The sequence below is a fragment of the Pyxicephalus adspersus genome, chromosome 1, assembly GCF_032062135.1.
Source record: "Pyxicephalus adspersus chromosome 1, UCB_Pads_2.0, whole genome shotgun sequence".
NCBI lineage: Eukaryota > Metazoa > Chordata > Amphibia > Anura > Pyxicephalidae > Pyxicephalus > Pyxicephalus adspersus.
Genome location: NC_092858.1, coordinates 32,547,745 through 32,565,774, shown reverse-complemented (window position 1 = coordinate 32,565,774; position 18,030 = coordinate 32,547,745). Strand labels below are relative to the sequence as shown.

At 36.5% G+C, this 18,030-nt stretch overlaps 1 protein-coding gene across 1 annotated transcript in view; it reads left to right on the top strand.

Moving 5' to 3' along the window:
• The window catches only part of LOC140326698 (keratin, type II cytoskeletal 5-like), a gene marked incomplete in the record, with an annotated part of 25,377 nt that overhangs the window by 811 nt on the left and 6,536 nt on the right, over positions 1-18,030 (top strand). Inside the window, 8 exon segments of the mRNA XM_072405544.1 lie at positions 17-237; positions 10,691-10,751; positions 10,890-10,985; positions 12,128-12,292; positions 12,733-12,858; positions 12,961-13,181; positions 13,776-13,810; positions 13,897-14,170. Coding sequence (XP_072261645.1) covers positions 17-237; positions 10,691-10,751; positions 10,890-10,985; positions 12,128-12,292; positions 12,733-12,858; positions 12,961-13,181; positions 13,776-13,810; positions 13,897-14,170 — 1,199 coding nt within the window.

Here is an 18,030-nt window from a genome sequence, read left to right as displayed (position 1 = left end):
ATTGTTGAAATTTTAGGTCAGATTTTTGGAGCAGCAAAATCAGGTTCTCAAAACAAAGTGGGAATTGCTGCAAGAGCATGGTCAAAAAGGTGGCACAAAAAGAAACAACATTGAGCCACTTTTTGAGGCTTATATCAATAACCTTAGACGCCAACTGGATTCATTAAATAATGACAAAAGTCGTCTTGAGTCAGAACTGAGAAACATGCAAGACTTGGTGGAAGATTACAAAAACAAGTATGTCTCCTTTTTTTTTCTTTAGAATATTGTCTGATGTATCACATTGAAAATTTAACATGTATACCTTTATGTATTTGTTGAGGACTGGTCTTTGGATAAAATGCTAAAAACGTATCGAATGACAGTATATTATGGATTCAATATTGTAAGAATGCAGTGTTTATACATAGGCATTGATATTGTTTGAATATAGCTAATGTAGGGTCAATTTACAGAAACTCAATTTCTTGAAAACCAACTGTTCTTAGTACACATTGTTTTGTGTAAATGGTCAACAAATGTGGTTCCATTTCTTTTCTGCTATGGAGGGAACCGAAACAACCTTTTGATATTTATTTTGCTAGACCATGTGTATTATATGTGCTTGTACCAGGGCTGCTGGAAACATTTAGCAGTGATGTCACTGATGCCCCAAAGCAAGCATAAATAATAAATGTAACCTTATCAAAACAGTTAATAACACAAGAAAAGGCTTGTTAATTCAACCCTTGGATAGATTTCCTCATTTACAATAAATTGTGTTAACATTTGTTAGATACCTTGAAGGCAGCCTTTGTAAAATAACAGCATGAAAACATCTTTCTTATAAAGTACGATAATGGGCCTTATTTTTTAAAGCTCCCCAAGACTGGAGAGAAAACACTTTCATTAGTGAATCCAGCAAACCTGAAATGGATTTTTTAAAAGTAATTTGCTATTTGTTACCAAATGTTTTCAGTCCTGGACCAGATCCATTCCAGGTTTGTTGTATCACCCAGCTTCACTGATGAAAGTATCATCTCTCCAGTCTTGAAGAGCATTCATAAATCAGGCCCAATAAATCTTCATTTTTCATTAATATAGTAAATTGTTATAATTAATACATTAACAAATAATGTTTAGGTTAATATCTAAACTGTAAGACATAAATTTTACACTTTTTCTTCAGTAAGACATTTTTTTTTCTCACAGGAGCTAATCATAACTTACATTGTTAACATCATCTCCCTCTATATATTATTGTTATTAGGAATCTTTAACTTTTAAATGTTTGTAAGGCAACTGAGATAGATGTCTACTACTTTTAACTTATGTGTCAGCTGCATGAAAGTGATGTTAATATATATGCCCTAGGGAACCAATTTAAATGAAATCCAGGTTTATTGAATAACCAGGTTACCAGAGATAACTCTATTAGTTATCTCTGACAAAGGAATCTGGGAAGTTCAGTATACACTATCTCTGTGTTCTTTTTTAATGCTTGAAAGCTTGAAAACTGCTTACAAACCTCAAAAAGCCATCCTATTTGAATTTAGTGAAATTTAATGTGGTTGACAGCCTCTTTGATCACTATAAAAAAAGGGGCATTGGTGGGTATTGATCCCTTTTAAGCAATGGACTACCAGGCTCAACCACTACAAAATGGTCTGTCTGAACAGCCTTAATGTAGCACATTTGTGCCTGCTTTAATTTTATCAGCTACTCATTCTGAAACCAACACACCAGACCTAAAATGATGATTACTCATCCCCTTGTAATAGCAGCAGGGTAAACTACAGGGCTCTAGACCCATGTCTCTTCTTGGGTTTTGTTCTGGAATCCTTAGTGATAACTGAGAATGATGTAACTGATAAAAATGCAGCACAGACAACAGGAAGTTATTAGCTAATCTAGTTATTAGATTTCTAGCAGGATCAATGTTTATTTTTTAAATCAAATTATATAACAAAATGCTTTCATTTGTACAGCGAGGGAAAGAAGTATTTGATCCCCTGCTGATTTTGTACGTTTGTCCTCTGACAAACTAATGACCAGTCTATAATTGTAATAGTAGGGTTATTGTAGGTGTGAGAGACAGAATAAGAACCCTCAACAACCCAGAGCTCAAAAGTCAGAGCTTGATGTGCATTGTAATGAGTGAAATAAGTATTTGATACTTTTGAAAAAGATGACTTGGTACTTGGTGGCAACCCCCTTGTTGGCAATCACAGAGGTCAGACGTTTCTTGTAGTTGTCCACCAGGTTTGCACACATCTCAGGAGGGGTTTTGTCCCACTCCTCTTTGCAGATCCTCTCTCAGTAAGGTTTTGAGGCTGATGTTTGGCATCTCCAACTTTTAGGTCCCTCCACTGATTTTCTATGGGATTAAGGTCTGGAGACTGGCTAGGCCACTCCAGGACCTTCATGTGCTTCTTCTTGAGCCACTCATTGGTTGCCTTGGCCGTGTGTTTTGGGTCATTGTCATGCTGGAATGCCCATCCATGACCCATTTTCATCTACTTTATTATAAATGTTTACTACTTTACAATTTATTTTGTATATCTAAACTATGTTATCCTTTCTGATAGATATGAAGATGAAATAAACAAACGCACAGCTGCTGAGAATGAATTTGTTGTGTTGAAGAAGGTAAGTACTGATAAAGCTGACTTTTTATAAAACATTTGTAATAATGACATATGCAAGTATTAATCTACCTAGATGTCATAGCAAGTAAAATCCATGGCAAATTGTCATGAAGGTCATGTTTTAGAAACAATTTTTATTATGCCCTAATACATTGAATCTTTTATAGGATGTGGATGCTGCATATATGAACAAAGTGGAATTGGAATGTAAAGCGGATCAGTTAACTGATGAAATCAACTTCCTGAGAACACTTTTTGAAATGGTATAGTTGTCCTGTTTCCTCCATGATATACGCAGTGCTCTATACATATAACATTTAGCAGTTATCACTGTGTTCTAACAGAGCATATTGTTTAATCCTATAATAATGAATGCATTAATTTGTACCTGAAGTTCAACTTTCATGTACTCAACCATGAAGGTAAAAATATTTGAAATACAGTTATCATGTAAGGTATTGTACCAACAGATTTTTATTTCTGTTCAACCAGTCTTGCAATGTAGGTAGCCCGGTCTGATCACAAAGCCCACAGGCCCACACTAACCTTCTATTGATAAACCTATTCTATTGGTTCTATTGATAAACCTTATTCTGCCCTGCATTGCACAATAAGGTTTATCAATAGAACCTGGTCTAAGACACACCCCAGCTGGTAGTTCAAAAGTGAATAAGAAGCAGCTCATTGGTTGATTCCAAGGCTCTTACCTCTTGTAAGAAAGTTCTCTGTGTTAGACTGAGAGCGCTGCACAGTATTAGAACCTAATAGAGCCTTAAACTACCGTTTTTTAAGCTTGCCCATCCATGATAGCGACAGTTTCCAGTAGTCTAAAAAAGTACTACATTATGTGTGCCCCATTTATATTTGTAGGCATAGTGAACGGTTAGTGTTGTCTTATACAATAAAGTATATTGTAATACACAATCCATCCCTTGTAAGGGAAGGACTGTAAATAAGTTGAGCTATTTTATGAGATGAAAAAGATGACTACTGCTCTGAAAAATGACAATGACTTACCTAAATATAATAATAAATAAAAACAATTAGCTACAAGGAGCTTTTTAACACCAGGTAGTAGTCAATAAAGGCAGGTCCTGCTCCAACTGAAGACTGATTGAAAGAGTTTGGGACTTTGAGGCTCCCCAGGCAGCATATTAGTAAAGGCCCAGGGACAAATTCCCCTATCTCCCAACTTATTCGTCCCTCAATTACACCTAAGAACAACATTGAACATTTTCAATATGTATTATTTCCAGTCAACATGGTTTTTGAAATTTTAGCTGTATGTTTCAGGAGTGACACTAATATTCACTTCACAAAAGTTTTATTTTATTCCTGTGAAAAAATAGTTCCCCAAGTATAAGCTATATAAATAAACATATAAATATTCTAGTACTTCTAGTAGGTTTGTAGTCTAACCTTCTGTTTGATCGTCTGCATCAATTACAGGAGATGAGTGAGCTTCAAGGACAGATCGCGGATACCTCGGTCATCTTGTCTATGGACAACAACAGAAGTTTGGATCTTCAAGGAATCATTAATGAGGTTAAAGGTCAATATGAGGAGATTGCCCAGAGGAGCAAACTTGAGGCTGAAAGTGCTTATGCAATGAAGGTAAACATGAATAGGAACACTGACTCCCTCGGGGGCTGCTTTATAGGAAAATATTTACTAGTCAATTTGACATCAGGTAAAGATGCCTCTAACGTCCTTCAGAAGTCACTGACGTTTGACTTCCACTGCCTTCTGAAAAGCAACTGACCTGCATTAAGCAGGAATTGCATCACCATGGATTTGTATGTACAATGAAGCAAACCTTAATGAACTACTAATGAATATGTTTTTTTTTTATTTCTTGTAAGTGTCAGATGTTTGGGTCTATTTTGAAACACGATAATATTCTCCAAGGTTCTTTATTATCTTAACAATGTTTAATATTCCTTCACAATGTGGTGGTCTGACAAGGAAAGCCTGATTCATTACAAATGGGTAGAAAAGGTTGACTGAGCATTGCTGCTAATGGTTATGTATGGTGTGTCTAACTGTATTTCCCACCTATTCAGTTCCAACAGCTAAAAGAAACTGCAGGACAACATGGCAACAGCCTTAAATCCACCAAGAATGAGATATCTGAGCTAACCCGAATGATACAGAGACTAAAGGCTGAAATTGAAAATGTCAAAAAACAGGTGAGCTATCACATAAATTACTTTTATTAACTATTCATTGATTTAGAAAACATGATCCCTTGTGTAATACTTTGGAATCAATTGTCCTCTCTCATTTTGCCAGTGTGCCAGTCTGCAGACAGCTATCTCAGAAGCCGAGGAGAAAGGTGAGCTTGCAATAAAGGATGCCCAGAAGAAGCTGGATGAGCTCAATGCTGCACTCAAAAAAGCAAAGGAAGACCTTGCCAAGCAGTTGCGTGATTATCAAGAGCTAATGAATGTGAAACTGGCCCTGGATATTGAGATTGCTACCTACAGAACATTGCTGGAAGGAGAGGAATGCAGGTAAGTTCTGGTAATTTTTAGCCAAAAACAAAAATACATAAAAAAAGACTTAAAAAGAGCCATAAAAGTAATTACCTTCTGGAGGTCTATTTATAAAGGAGGGAATCTGACATTCACTGAAACATTCTCTGGAGGAGAATCAATCTCTGATATTATAACACATGGACCTGGAAAATTATCCATTAGGGAATCTTTCTGTGAATGTCAGCTTCATTTCTTTATCAAATTAAACCAGACAGTGGTATATATTTTAAAAGGAAGAGGATATATAAAATATTTCTCAATGCATCCTAGCTAAAGGATTGGGAATAAACCTTTCTCTTAAAACCTATTTCATCCTGGAGTGGTATATGTTTAGGAGAAAGAAGCTGCATTAAATATATTTCAATGTACCCCAACCAAAAGGCTTTGATTATAACTATCAGTAATAAAACTTTGTGAATTTCATTAGCTGGAGATGCATAAATATATTATGGGTGTAGTATTTACTCCTAAAAACTAAGAAATCTTTTAACATTTCTGCTCTGAAAATGTATTATAATCATAGGGGTTTGGACTTATTAAATATTTGTAGGAAATATATTGGGTTCCTATTTCATAGCTACAAATAACTACATTTCTCATCATTGTTAAATTACAGGATGTCTGGAGAAATTGTGAACCCTGTTAATATCTGTAAGTACACCGAAACTGGTTGATAAAACTTTTTCTTAGGTGCAAGGTGACAAAATATCACTTATAATGCATATACCTCTCTTTGCAGCTGTGGTGAGTGGCTCCACTTCATACAATATTGGAGCAGGAGGAGGAGGAGGACTAGCCTTGGGAGGCGGCGGTGGAGGAGGATTTGGAGCCGGTGGTGGAGGAGGATATGGAGCCGGCAGTGCAGGTGGATATGGAGGCGGTGGTGCAGGCGGATATGGAGGCGGTGGTGCAGGCGGATATGGAGGCGGTGGTGCAGGCGGATATGGAGCTGGTGGTGGAGGTGGATATGGAGCTGGTGGTTTAGGATATGGAGCTGGAGGCAGTGGATATGGAGGAGGTGGAGGATTTGGCGGAGGATCTGTAATCGGTGTTGGAGGTGGCGGAGGAGACTATGGTGTTGGAGGAGGCAGCTTCAGCTCTGGAAGCAGACAAGGCATGACCATCATCTCAAAAACATCTACTGCATCTTCAACCAGATCAACTTACTAAACACAGCTTAAGCCAAAATAAAGTGTGAAGCTCATACTGCATAATCCTTCTCCCAACATCACTGTAATCTAAACATTAATTACCCTTGATCTGATCACTTGCCAGGGTTTATATAACAAAACCGTATGAGCATACAGATATTATAACAAAGAAGGCAGATCCATGAGTGCTCATTCTGCCCACAGGACGGGAGCAATACAAAATAACAAATATGTCACCCTACCACATATTTTTGTAGAAGAATTTGAATCATTACTACATGCCTACAATATTTCTATATAGCTCCAGAGCAAAAACAGGTGCTGTGTAAGGTGTATCCTCCCTACCCAGTCTGGTATAACAGTTGAAAGAGCAAACATGTTACACCTCCTTCAAAATGAATTACAGTATTCATGGTATTATACCCTAATGTCATAAAATAAATGTACCAAATTATTATCAAGAGTAACATTCCCTATATTCTGGTGTAGATAAAAATGCTTTCGTACAGGGATTTGCATTTTAGGTTCTTTTCTCTGAACTGCTAAAATTATGTCCATGCTGTAACTTTATTTTTCTAACAAGCTTTACACATTTTTGAGCATGCCTTGTTTGTCAATAGATAATTCACTCTAAATGATAAAGGCCATGTGTGAAGTCTTTCTACATGTCTATAGTGAATGTTATGCCTATATCACTGTACTGTTTTTTAGGAAAAAACATGCTTAGTCTGGAAAGATTTGTAATTCATTTTAGACATTGTTTAAACTTCTAACTTACCTGTGCTGTTGTCTAATAAAATGCTTGTTAACTCAAATTGAGTATGTTTTATATTGATTGTTTTTACTTGAATATGCATATCTGCTTAGTAGTAAAAATAGTAGAAATAAATATATATGTTGCCTTTTGTAGAAGGGCCTGGTGGGGAAAGTAAATCAGTTTATTATAACAAAGGGGACACTGAAATGATTTTATAGACACAAAAATGGGTGTCAGTTAGAGCTAATCACTAAATATGGTTTCACAATAAACACCAAGGGCTTTCTTTATAAAACAGGGAATCAAACATTCCCTAGTGGGAATCTTCTCTAATCTCTGTCTAAGTGTTTCAATGGATCTGATTTATGAAAGCTCTCCAAGGCTGGTTAGGATACACTTTCATCAGTGAAGCTGGATGATCCAGCAAACCTGGAATGGATCTGGATCAGGAATGAAAACATTTGCTAACAAATTGCAAATTACTTTTACGAAATCCATTCCAGTATTTGATTACTGGATTCCCACGAGGCAATGTCTGATTCCCTGTTTCATAACAAGAGCCCCAAGTGTTCTATTTATATATGTTTTCACACAACTTTCACCCAAGAATAAAACATTTATACATGAAATATGTATATACAATAAAAAAAAACAAAATAAAACATATAAAATATAACACAATAAAACACATTTTTTAAACTTGTGTTCTGCATGGTATGTTTACCAGCTACATTAAACCATATAGACCAGCTAATCTTAAATCTAAACTTTAGCTTCACACATACAGTCTTGCACAGGTGTACAAGCTCCTTGCCTGCACTGATACTACTACTGCAAAATCTGAGGTTATCACAGTGTGAATAAAAAACTGACAGTACTCACCTTTGCTCACCTATTCCTGAAAGGCGGATGTCCAGGATCACCTAGCCCTTTCCTCTCCACCATTACTGCCTTTTTTCTTCAATTGGATTTTAGTTTAATATTCATGAAGGTTCTGCATCTAATGTGGATGTTATCACACGTGTGCCCTCACAACCCCCTCGCCAGCTATACCTGCATTGCACAAAGAAGCACAAAGCTGTAGTGCTGATATCACTGGTTATAAAAAGGTATGAAAGTAAAAGAGAAATTGTTTAATATATTTGATACCATGTTGATTAGGGTAGAAACTATTAACAAGGGAAAGCAATTTATAAATGTGTAATATAATACTATAATAATTAATGTTCAAAACAGAAGAACACATGGTTAATACTTTTGGCACCAGTACTCCCTAAGACCCCTCAACTTTTTGATAGCATTCACAAAAAAATTGGCATTGGCAATTGACAAAGTGTTCAAAAACTAGCATGCTTTCAGCTACAGATGGGCCATACCACGAGCACATGTTACAGTTGTGGTCATGAAGAAGAAAAGAAAGTAAAACTATTGTCACAAGAAGCTAGCACTCTTCTGCTGGACTTTGAGTTTTCAATACTAATATTGCTGTATTTCATGCAAACATTTTAAGGTGCTTTTATTATTGCGACACATTTTATATTTCTTTATGAATGCTTTAATTTATAGGCCTTACATGCTTTTCAGTTATTTGCAATGGAGGCTTTGGGTTGCTGAGCAACTAAGTTTCTTAAAATGGGAAAGACAGAGAAAAAAAGTCAGTCTTCTGTGACAGATATGGAGTGGACCCAGCTAGGGTTGCTACCTTACTGATATTTTACTAGCATGGCTGGTTAAAGTTGGCATTGTTGCCTATGTTATTCATAGGAATATGACTATAAGGCTGGTATTTTTCCAAGAAAAGACTTGGAAAATAGGGCCAGGCTCTAGCAGACCACCAACAACACATACTCAGCAGAACTAAACTTTGGTAACCCAAATAGGTTTTGTCTTTCAGTATGCTTCCTTTCCAAGACCACTATTATGTTTATAACACATACCGCTTTTATTAGCATACTTGGTACTTCCTTAAATTAGGTTTATCTGTTATTAATATATACATATATCTTCTAAACCATAATTCTTCTAGATACAGCCTCAGCTTTCCCCTACAGTATGGTAGATCATCATTACTCCCGGCAGCTGCCGTAGAAGTCAAAGATGAGGAATCAGAGGGATGTAAGGGGAGATAACTACCCAATTTTTGCTACATGATGAAGTCTCTATTTTACTTTGTGTAATATAGATAAACCTTATTTTTTAAAATATTTGTTTATTGTGGTTAGAAAAACATTTCAACTACCTACATTTTTGTTCATACCTTATATCTGTTTTAGTACTTTATCTAATACTTAATAAAAATAATGAAACTTTAGTTTTTCCAAAAATCAGATACATTATAGTTGGGAAAGTGATTAAGCATTTTTAAAGCCCCCAACTTTCCAAGCCAATTGCAAAGCCCCTGAACTTAGTATTGGCATTTGTAAAATGTCACAAGTGAAAAAGCATGTTGTTTTTCCAAAAATCAAACAAAGTTTGATCTGAAAGCTGCCTAAACTTTCAAGTTAATGGCAACATTGCTTGATAAAGTCTGGGGTGGATATCAGGTGGGAATATGTCACAAAACAATTATATGCATATAGATAAACAATGTGGTTTTCAAAAATACCTTTTAAAAAAGTTTATTCAGAATGTTGTGTCCAGCAGCTGTGCAATTACCTAAAAATTTTGGCTCATATGTCTTCACAAATTTATGTGAAAATGTGCTATTTCCTTAGGAATAAGTTACTCAAATTCAGCCATCCCTGTTTACCACAACTTTATGTCTTAGTGGCATTGTTTATCAGGACAAACAAAGAGCAGGGATATAGAGAGTGAAAATAAGTCTGCCTAAGGGTAGGCATGTTGGCTATACAAATGGCCAAAAAATAAGGAAACTGCAACTCTGGGTGTTTTATCTTAATTAAATTAGAAATGCAGACTATTTTTACATTGCATGATTTTGTTAAGTATAAATTTTAGTAAATATATTAAACATTGTCTAGTTTTATTAATGTTTTAAAATTTCTAACGTTAAAGATACACCTCCCCATGTCTAATTATAATTTATGCCTGTTCTGCAAATTGATTCCAAAAGAAAAAAACAGTAGCCTGGAGACCTTTTCTGGGATGTTCGCTTTTGCAAAAATATGACCAAAGTGCAATGGTGCCATTGGCTCATTGCCTTTAGACCATGAGCTCTCTACTCCTGGTCCCCGCTATTTTCTGAATGATTAGTGACTAAGAACCAGAGTTTTCTATTATATAACTAGACCAGTTAGTAGTGTAACTGGTATTGTGAAGCTTATGGTATTACTGTGCTCTGGTCCCAATTTTAGGTTTGTTGTTTCCTAAACCAAATGGCATACGGGTAAGGTAACAAATAGTAACATGGACCTTAATAATGTCAATTTATTGCTGTCCATTGATTATTTTATGTCATTTCACCCCATAGGATATTTCACAGTTTTAAAAGTTTTTAGCTCATCTAGATTTTAAGCAAGATGAACAAGTATTTTTTTTTATGTGATATAACAAAATGCTGTCATTTGTAAATTTAACAGACCAAAATGGACCAAAACAAAGTTTATTGTTAGAGTTTACATTACCCTGTACATTTAAACATGTTATTCTTTCTGATAGATATGAAGATGAAATAAACAAGCGCACAACTGCTGAGAATGAATTTGTGGTATTGAAGAAGGTAAGTACTGACAAAGCTGACATTGCAAGTATTATTCTACCTAGATAATATAGAGAGTAAAAGCCATAGTATATTGGTATGAAGGTCATGTTTTAGAAACAATTTTTATTATGCCCTAATACGTTAACTCTTTTATAGGATGTGGATGCTGCATATATGAACAAAGTGGAATTGGAAAGTAAAGCGGATCAGTTAACTGATGAAATCAACTTCCTGAGAACACTTTATGACATGGTATAGTTGTCCTGTTTCCTCTATTACATACATTTCATGCATTGCATTGCCTACTTTTTTGTCACTGATCTTGGCACACCCTGTTTAGAGTTAAACATTTGACAACAGAGCATTTTGTTTAATCTTGTATCAATCAATGCTTTAATTGTACCTGAGGTTCAGCTTTAAAAGTGAAAGTTTGAATTCAATTATATTGCAATATATTGTACCAGTAGTTTTTTTTTCTGTTCATCTAGTCTTGCAATTCAGGTAGCCCTGACATATCACACATCCCACCGGCCCATTCTTACCTTTGCTTGCCCTGCATACCATCCTAAAGTTTATCAATAGAACCTGGTCTAGCACATGCCCCAGGGTCGTTCAAAAGTGAATACGAAGCAGTTCATTGGTTATATGATTCAAATGCTCTTACCTCTTGTAAGGAAGTTCTCTGTTTTAGACTAAGAGTGCTGCAAAATACTTCTCACCACTCCTCTTACGCTGCCTCAATTTCTAGTTCTCTTCATTGACATCCATTTCAACTTCAACTTCCAAGCTCCTTTGCTTTGCCTTCAAATCTCTCCACAGTTCTTGTCCCACTTTTCTCACCTGATAGAAAAATACACCCCTATCCACTTTCTTTGCTCCTCCAATGACCTACTAATGACTTCCACACTCATAACCTCCTCACATGTTTGGCTCCAAGACTTTTCTAGGCCTGCCCCGACTCTCCGGAATAATCTTCCACGTCCTATTTTTTGCTCCTTTAAAAGAGCACTTAAAACCCATCTTTCTCTTCAGGGCAGGGTCCTCTCCTCCGCTGTATCTGGCTGTCATTTGCAACCCCTATTTAATGTACAGCGCAGCATTATATGTTGGCGCTTTATAAATCCTGTTTATTATTAATAATAATAATAATAATATTAATGAGGGCCTAATCCACTTATTTTCCCCCTGTAAAAAACCTAATTTCACATTCGCAAGTAGATCCTGTAATATGATATACTAGTTAGGTTTATTAAGTTATATTAGTTCCCCAGGTATACACCTTATAAATAAATGTATAAATATTCTAGTACTATTCTAGTACTTCTAGTAGGTTTATAAAGTAACCTTCTGTTTGATCATTTACTAAATGTCCTTGCACTCTGTATCAATTACAGGAGATGAGTGAGCTTCAAGGACGTATTGCAGATACCTCGGTCATCTTGTCTATGGACAACAACAGAAGTTTGGATCTCCAAGGAATCATTAATGAGGTTAAAGGTCAATATGAGGAGATTGCCCAGAGGAGCAAACTTGAGGCTGAAAGTGCTTATGCAATGAAGGTATATATGAACAAAAAAATACTGACCCCCTCAGGTGCTGCTTTAAGGGAAAATACATACATACATTTTACCATCAGGTCGAGACGCCTCTAAGAACCTTCAGAAGTCATTGAAAGGTTCATTTCTGAACTGCATTTGACCTTCTTAAAGCAGGAATTGCATCACCAAAGATTTGTATGTACCTTAATGAACTTAATGTCAGATGCTCCTATTTTAGAACATTTTAAATGTTCTCTAAGGTTCTAATATTGCAGTAGTTAGTTTAGGTTATATTATTAATATAAGATATAATTATATTATTGCAATAATATTCAATATTCCTTCGCAGTGTGGTAGTCTGACAGAGAAAGTCTAATTGGTTACAAATGGTAAAAACGGTTGGGCTGTTAATGGTTATGTATGATGTATCTAACTATATTTTTCTACGTGTTAATTTTCAGTTCCAACAGCTAAAAGAAACTGCAGGACAACATGGCAGTAACCTAAAATCCACAAAGAATGAGATATCTGAGCTAACACGAATGATACAGAGACTAAAGGCTGAAATTGAAAATGTTAAAAAACAGGTGAGCTATCACATAAATTACTTTAGTTAACTATTCATGCATTTAGAAAATACGTTCCCTCGAGTATACTTTGGAATTTATTGACCTGTCTTGTTTTGCCAGTGTGCCAGTCTGCAGACAGCTATCTCAGAAGCGGAGGAGAAAGGTGAGCTTGCAATAAAGGATGCCCAGAAGAAGCTGGATGAGCTCAATGCTGCACTCCAAAAGGCAAAGGAAGACCTTGCCAAGCAGTTGCGTGATTATCAAGAACTAATGAACGTGAAACTGGCCCTGGATATTGAGATTGCTACCTACAGAACATTGCTGGAAGGAGAGGAATGCAGGTAAGTTCTGGTAATTCTCAGGCAGCAACAAACAGTTAAAAGGTTAAAATACATTGGAGAATTCCTTCCTGGGGGGCTATTTATAAAGCAGGGAATCTGACTTTTACTGAAACAATTGTCTGGTGGAGAATTAATCACTGCCACTGAAAATTGATCGGGGAATCTTTCAGTAAATGTCAGATTCACTTCTTTATAAGTAATCAGCTTGTTCCCCCAGAAGTGGTATTTATTTTAGAAGAAAGAGGCTACATAAAATACATTTCAATGCATCCCAGGCGTTTGGCTGGGATTAAACTGCTTTCGCTTAAAACCTATTTCCTCCTAGAGTGGTATAAGTTCCTAGAAGCAAGAAGCTGCATAAAATAAATTTCAATGTACCCCAACCACAAAGCTAAATTTCAATAGCTAACAATTCATAATCATTTTATGGGTGTGGTCTTAACTCAATACAACTTTTGTGTTTTAAAGATGGCAGATGTTCTGAAAATGAATTGATTCATTTGTTTGGATTTATTTCAATAATTGTAGGAAATATTTTGGGTTCCTATTTCATAGCTACAATTAACTACATTTCTTGTCTCTGTTAAATTACAGGATGTCTGGAGAAATTGTGAACCCTGTTAATATCTGTAAGTAATCTGAAATTGATTAATAAAAGTTTTTCTAAGGTGTGAGGGGAAATAATCACTTATAATGCATAAACCTCTCTCTGCAGCCGTGGTGAGTGGCTCCACTTCATACAATATTGGAGCAGGAGGAGGAGGAGGACTAGCCTTGGGAAGCAGCGGATTTGGAGTCGGTGGTGCAGGTGGATATGGATCTGGTGGTGCTGGTGGATTTGGAGCTGGTGGTGCAGGTGGATATGGGGCCGGTGGTGCAGGTGGTGCAGGCGGATATGGAGGCGGTGGTGCAGGCGGATTTGGATCTGGTGGTGGAGGTTCATATGGAGCTGGTGGTTTAGCATATGGAGCTGGAGGCGGTGGATATGGAGGAAGTGGAGGATTTGGAGGAGGAGAATATGGTGTTGGAGGAGGCAGCTTCAGCTCTGGAAGCCGACAAGGCAAGACCATCATCTCAAAAACATCTACTGCATCTTCAACCAGAACAACAGCAAATAAAAAAAAAACAAATGTGTCACCCTACCACATACTTTTCAAGAAGAATTCGAATCACTACTACAAGCCCACAATAATATGTTCGATCTCGCGGCCTTCTGATTCACCGGGAAGTCGAGCTCTTGCCGAACAGGAGGATATCCAGGCCTGCATCATGCAGCCCTGGAAATCCTCTGCGATCCCTGGGCACTAGAGGTTAATTAATAAGGGATACTTGTATTACAATGTCAGGAGGTTCTCTTGCCGGGCATCTTCTCAATGATTGCAGCTGTGCCTCGGGGATCGCAAACAGGAGGTTTCCCAGGGCTCAATGCAGCTCTGGGAATCCTCCTGTTTTAATTTCCTCTTACAATTGTTTCCGTGAAATCGGTTGGCCGAAATTTCGCAGAACAATTCGAAGTTCAAGGAAATTTTCGCAAAAATGCCAGAGGCATTCTCGCTCATACCTAGTTATAACCTTATTTCATAAAATAAACACATTTACCAAATTGTTATCAAGAGTAACATTCCTTATATTCTGGTGTACATAAAAAATACTTTCATATGGAGATTTGTATTTTAGGTCCTTTTACCTGAACTGCTAAAATCATGTCCATAGTGTCACTTTAATTTCCTTAACAAGTTTTATACATTTTTGAGCATGCTTTGTTTGTCAATATATAATTGACTCTAGATGGTAAAGTCCATTAATCAAGTCTTTCTACATGTCTATAGTGAATGTTATATCTATATCACTGTACTGTTTTTAAGAAAAACATGCTTAGTCTGAAAGAAATGTTATTCCTTTTGGACATTGTTTAAACTTCTGACTTACCTGTGCTGTTGTCTAATAAACTGCTTGTTAACTCAAACTCTGTCTGTATGTATGTTGGCTTTTGTAGAAAGGTCTGGTGGGGCTGGTAAATAAACTTATTATAACAGAGGGGATACTGAAATAATTTATAGAAACAAAAATGGGTGTCAGTTATAGCTTATCACTAAATATGGTTTCACAATAAACACCAAAGGCTCTATTTATAAAACAGGGAATGAAACCAGGTCCATGTGTTTCAATGACAGAAATTGATTCCCACGAGTACATTGGCACTATATATATAATGTGTGTGTGTGTAAAACATTATACATATAACATAAAACACATTATCCTTTATCTTTTGTGTTCTGCATGATATGTTTACTGGCTACATTAAACTGTGTAGACCAGCTAATTCTGAATCCATACTTCACCCTGCACAGTCAGTCTTGCACAACTGTACATCCTCGTCACCTGCATTTACGCTATTCACACTAAAGAATGTGAACTTATCACAGTGTAAATAGGAAACTGCAACATGCCAGACAATACTCACCTCAATTCCTGGATGGTAGATGTCCAGGATCACCCAGCCCTTTCCTCTCCAGCATTACTGCTCTTGGTCTGCCTGTTGTATTCATTAGATTTTACCTAATTAACCATGGAGGTTCTGCTTCAAAACCCTAATGTAGATGTCACTGGTTACAAAAAGGTATGAAATTAAGAGAAATGTCTTGGTTTGTTACCATATTGATTAGGGAAAAAGTATGTACAAGGGAAAGCAATTTATAAGGGAGTATCCTAATATTATAATAATAAATGTTCAAAACAACAGAACACTGGAGTGATATTTTTGGCGCCAGCCAGACATTTGTGCAAAACCTAGCATGTTTTCAGCTAGATACAGGTCCTGTGCAGTAGGTAACACTGTAAAAAATGACCCCGCTTATTATGGACCTACACCAGCTTTTTCATTTGGTCCATAGAAGGACAGCTCTATTCCTTCTCTCTTTGCCACCATCACTTTACAGCATAGCTCATCATCCTTTACCTTATCACATTCTCTAACATTTGTGACAATGGTCTCTATTGGGGTGACTGGAGTAAACAACTTGCTCTAAACTGACTTTTTTTATGTGAAGCAAAAGGCAACCTTTATTGGTGACAGTACATTCACAAATACTTGGGATACTGTAGATATTGACAGGTACACTTGATGTATCTAAGCATGATTCATTGGAGATCTGGGTGAAATTCTCCCTACTATTCTCAAAAGTAAGAATATACTCTGTTGGGTGAAAGTTTGTCATTGCATTGTGAGCCGAATACTTTATTTTTCACTGCACACTATTTTTTAGCATGTTTATGATCTACACTCTCTTTCTTTCCTTAGCACTAGTTATTTCATCTTATTTAAGACTTACAATTATTGGCTATAATACACAGCACCATGTTTGGTGAAAACCAAGAGCAACTTATCTGCACAAACACATCATGCCAACTGTCAAGCATTGTTGAGGAGAAGTGAAAACAGTATTTCCACTTGTTTTGTAGCCACAGGACCTAGGCATCTTGCTGTCATTGAGTCGAACATGGACACCTCTGTACACCAGTATTCTAAAGTCAAATGTGTGGCTGTCTGTGCAACAGCTAAAGCTTGGCTGAAATTAGATCATGCAACAGAATAATGATCCAACAACACCAGCGCATCTACAACAGAATGACTGAGAAAGAAATGAATGCTGTGATGGCCCAGCCAAAGTCCAGACCTTAAGAAGATGTGCACTGTGCATAAATGAATATCTGCAAACCCCAATGAACTGAAGCAATGTATTTAAGAAGAGTGGGCTTTGACAGCAATGTGAGAGACTGATAGTCATACGGAAAATGACTACTTTAGGCTATTGCTACTAAAGGTGGTTCTGCAGGCTATTGATGGGTTTGTTTTTGGGGTGGTTTTAGTTTTTCAAACAGGGTTTCACCATTTTGGCTTACTTTTTGGTAACTAAATAATGAAACAGTGGATTTTAAACAGTGGAGGTTGGATTAAAAAAAAAAAAAAAAAAACCTGCTAGGGACAAGATGATTTTTTAATATGTCCTGATATGCAAAACTTAAGAATCGGCCATACCATGACCACATGTTCCATTCAGTGGTAGTCATTAAGAAGGAAACAAAACCTCAATGGATCAATGTAAAATATCAGAGAAGTCTTCAGAAGTCATAAGAAGCTAGCACTCGACTGCTGGACTTTGATTTTTCAATACCAATTTTGCTGTATTTCATGCAAACATACCTGACATTTTTTTTTAATGTACCCGACAGTAGTCTTTTTAAAGTGCTTTTATTTATGTGGCCCGCTGTATATTTCTGGATTAATACTTTAACTTATAGGCGCTACATGCTTTTTAGTTATTTGCCTACATTTTCTATATGGCATTATTTTAATTTTCTCAAATGCATTTGAATGCATGCCATTAAAGTCACTTTAGTGCTTCACATGATGACAAGACGCTCCAGATAAAACATTACCATTTATGGTTTGGTGTTCTGGTTTAGCAAAGGTTGTGCTTTGCTTTAATACCCAATTTGATGTGATATTGACATAAAAGATCGCTGTGTAAAAAATGTATTTATCCAGAATTTCTCTCATAGTTAGCAGAAAACTTTGCGTAGCCACCACACCTGTTGCAGGAATTTCTTAAATTGTTTGTCGTTGTTGCCCTGGAGTGTGTCATGTCTGTTTGATGGATTAGACATTTTTTAAGAAATAGTAAAAATTGCAGGTGCATTCTATTGGTCTTATAAATAGTGCAAAAAGACAAGCACAAAGTGCACCATGGCAGTCAGAACCTACCTTCTACTTCAGGAAAGAGAACTGGCTGCTATCTTATAGGGGTCCATTTATAAAGCAGTGAATCTGACATTCACAACGATATTC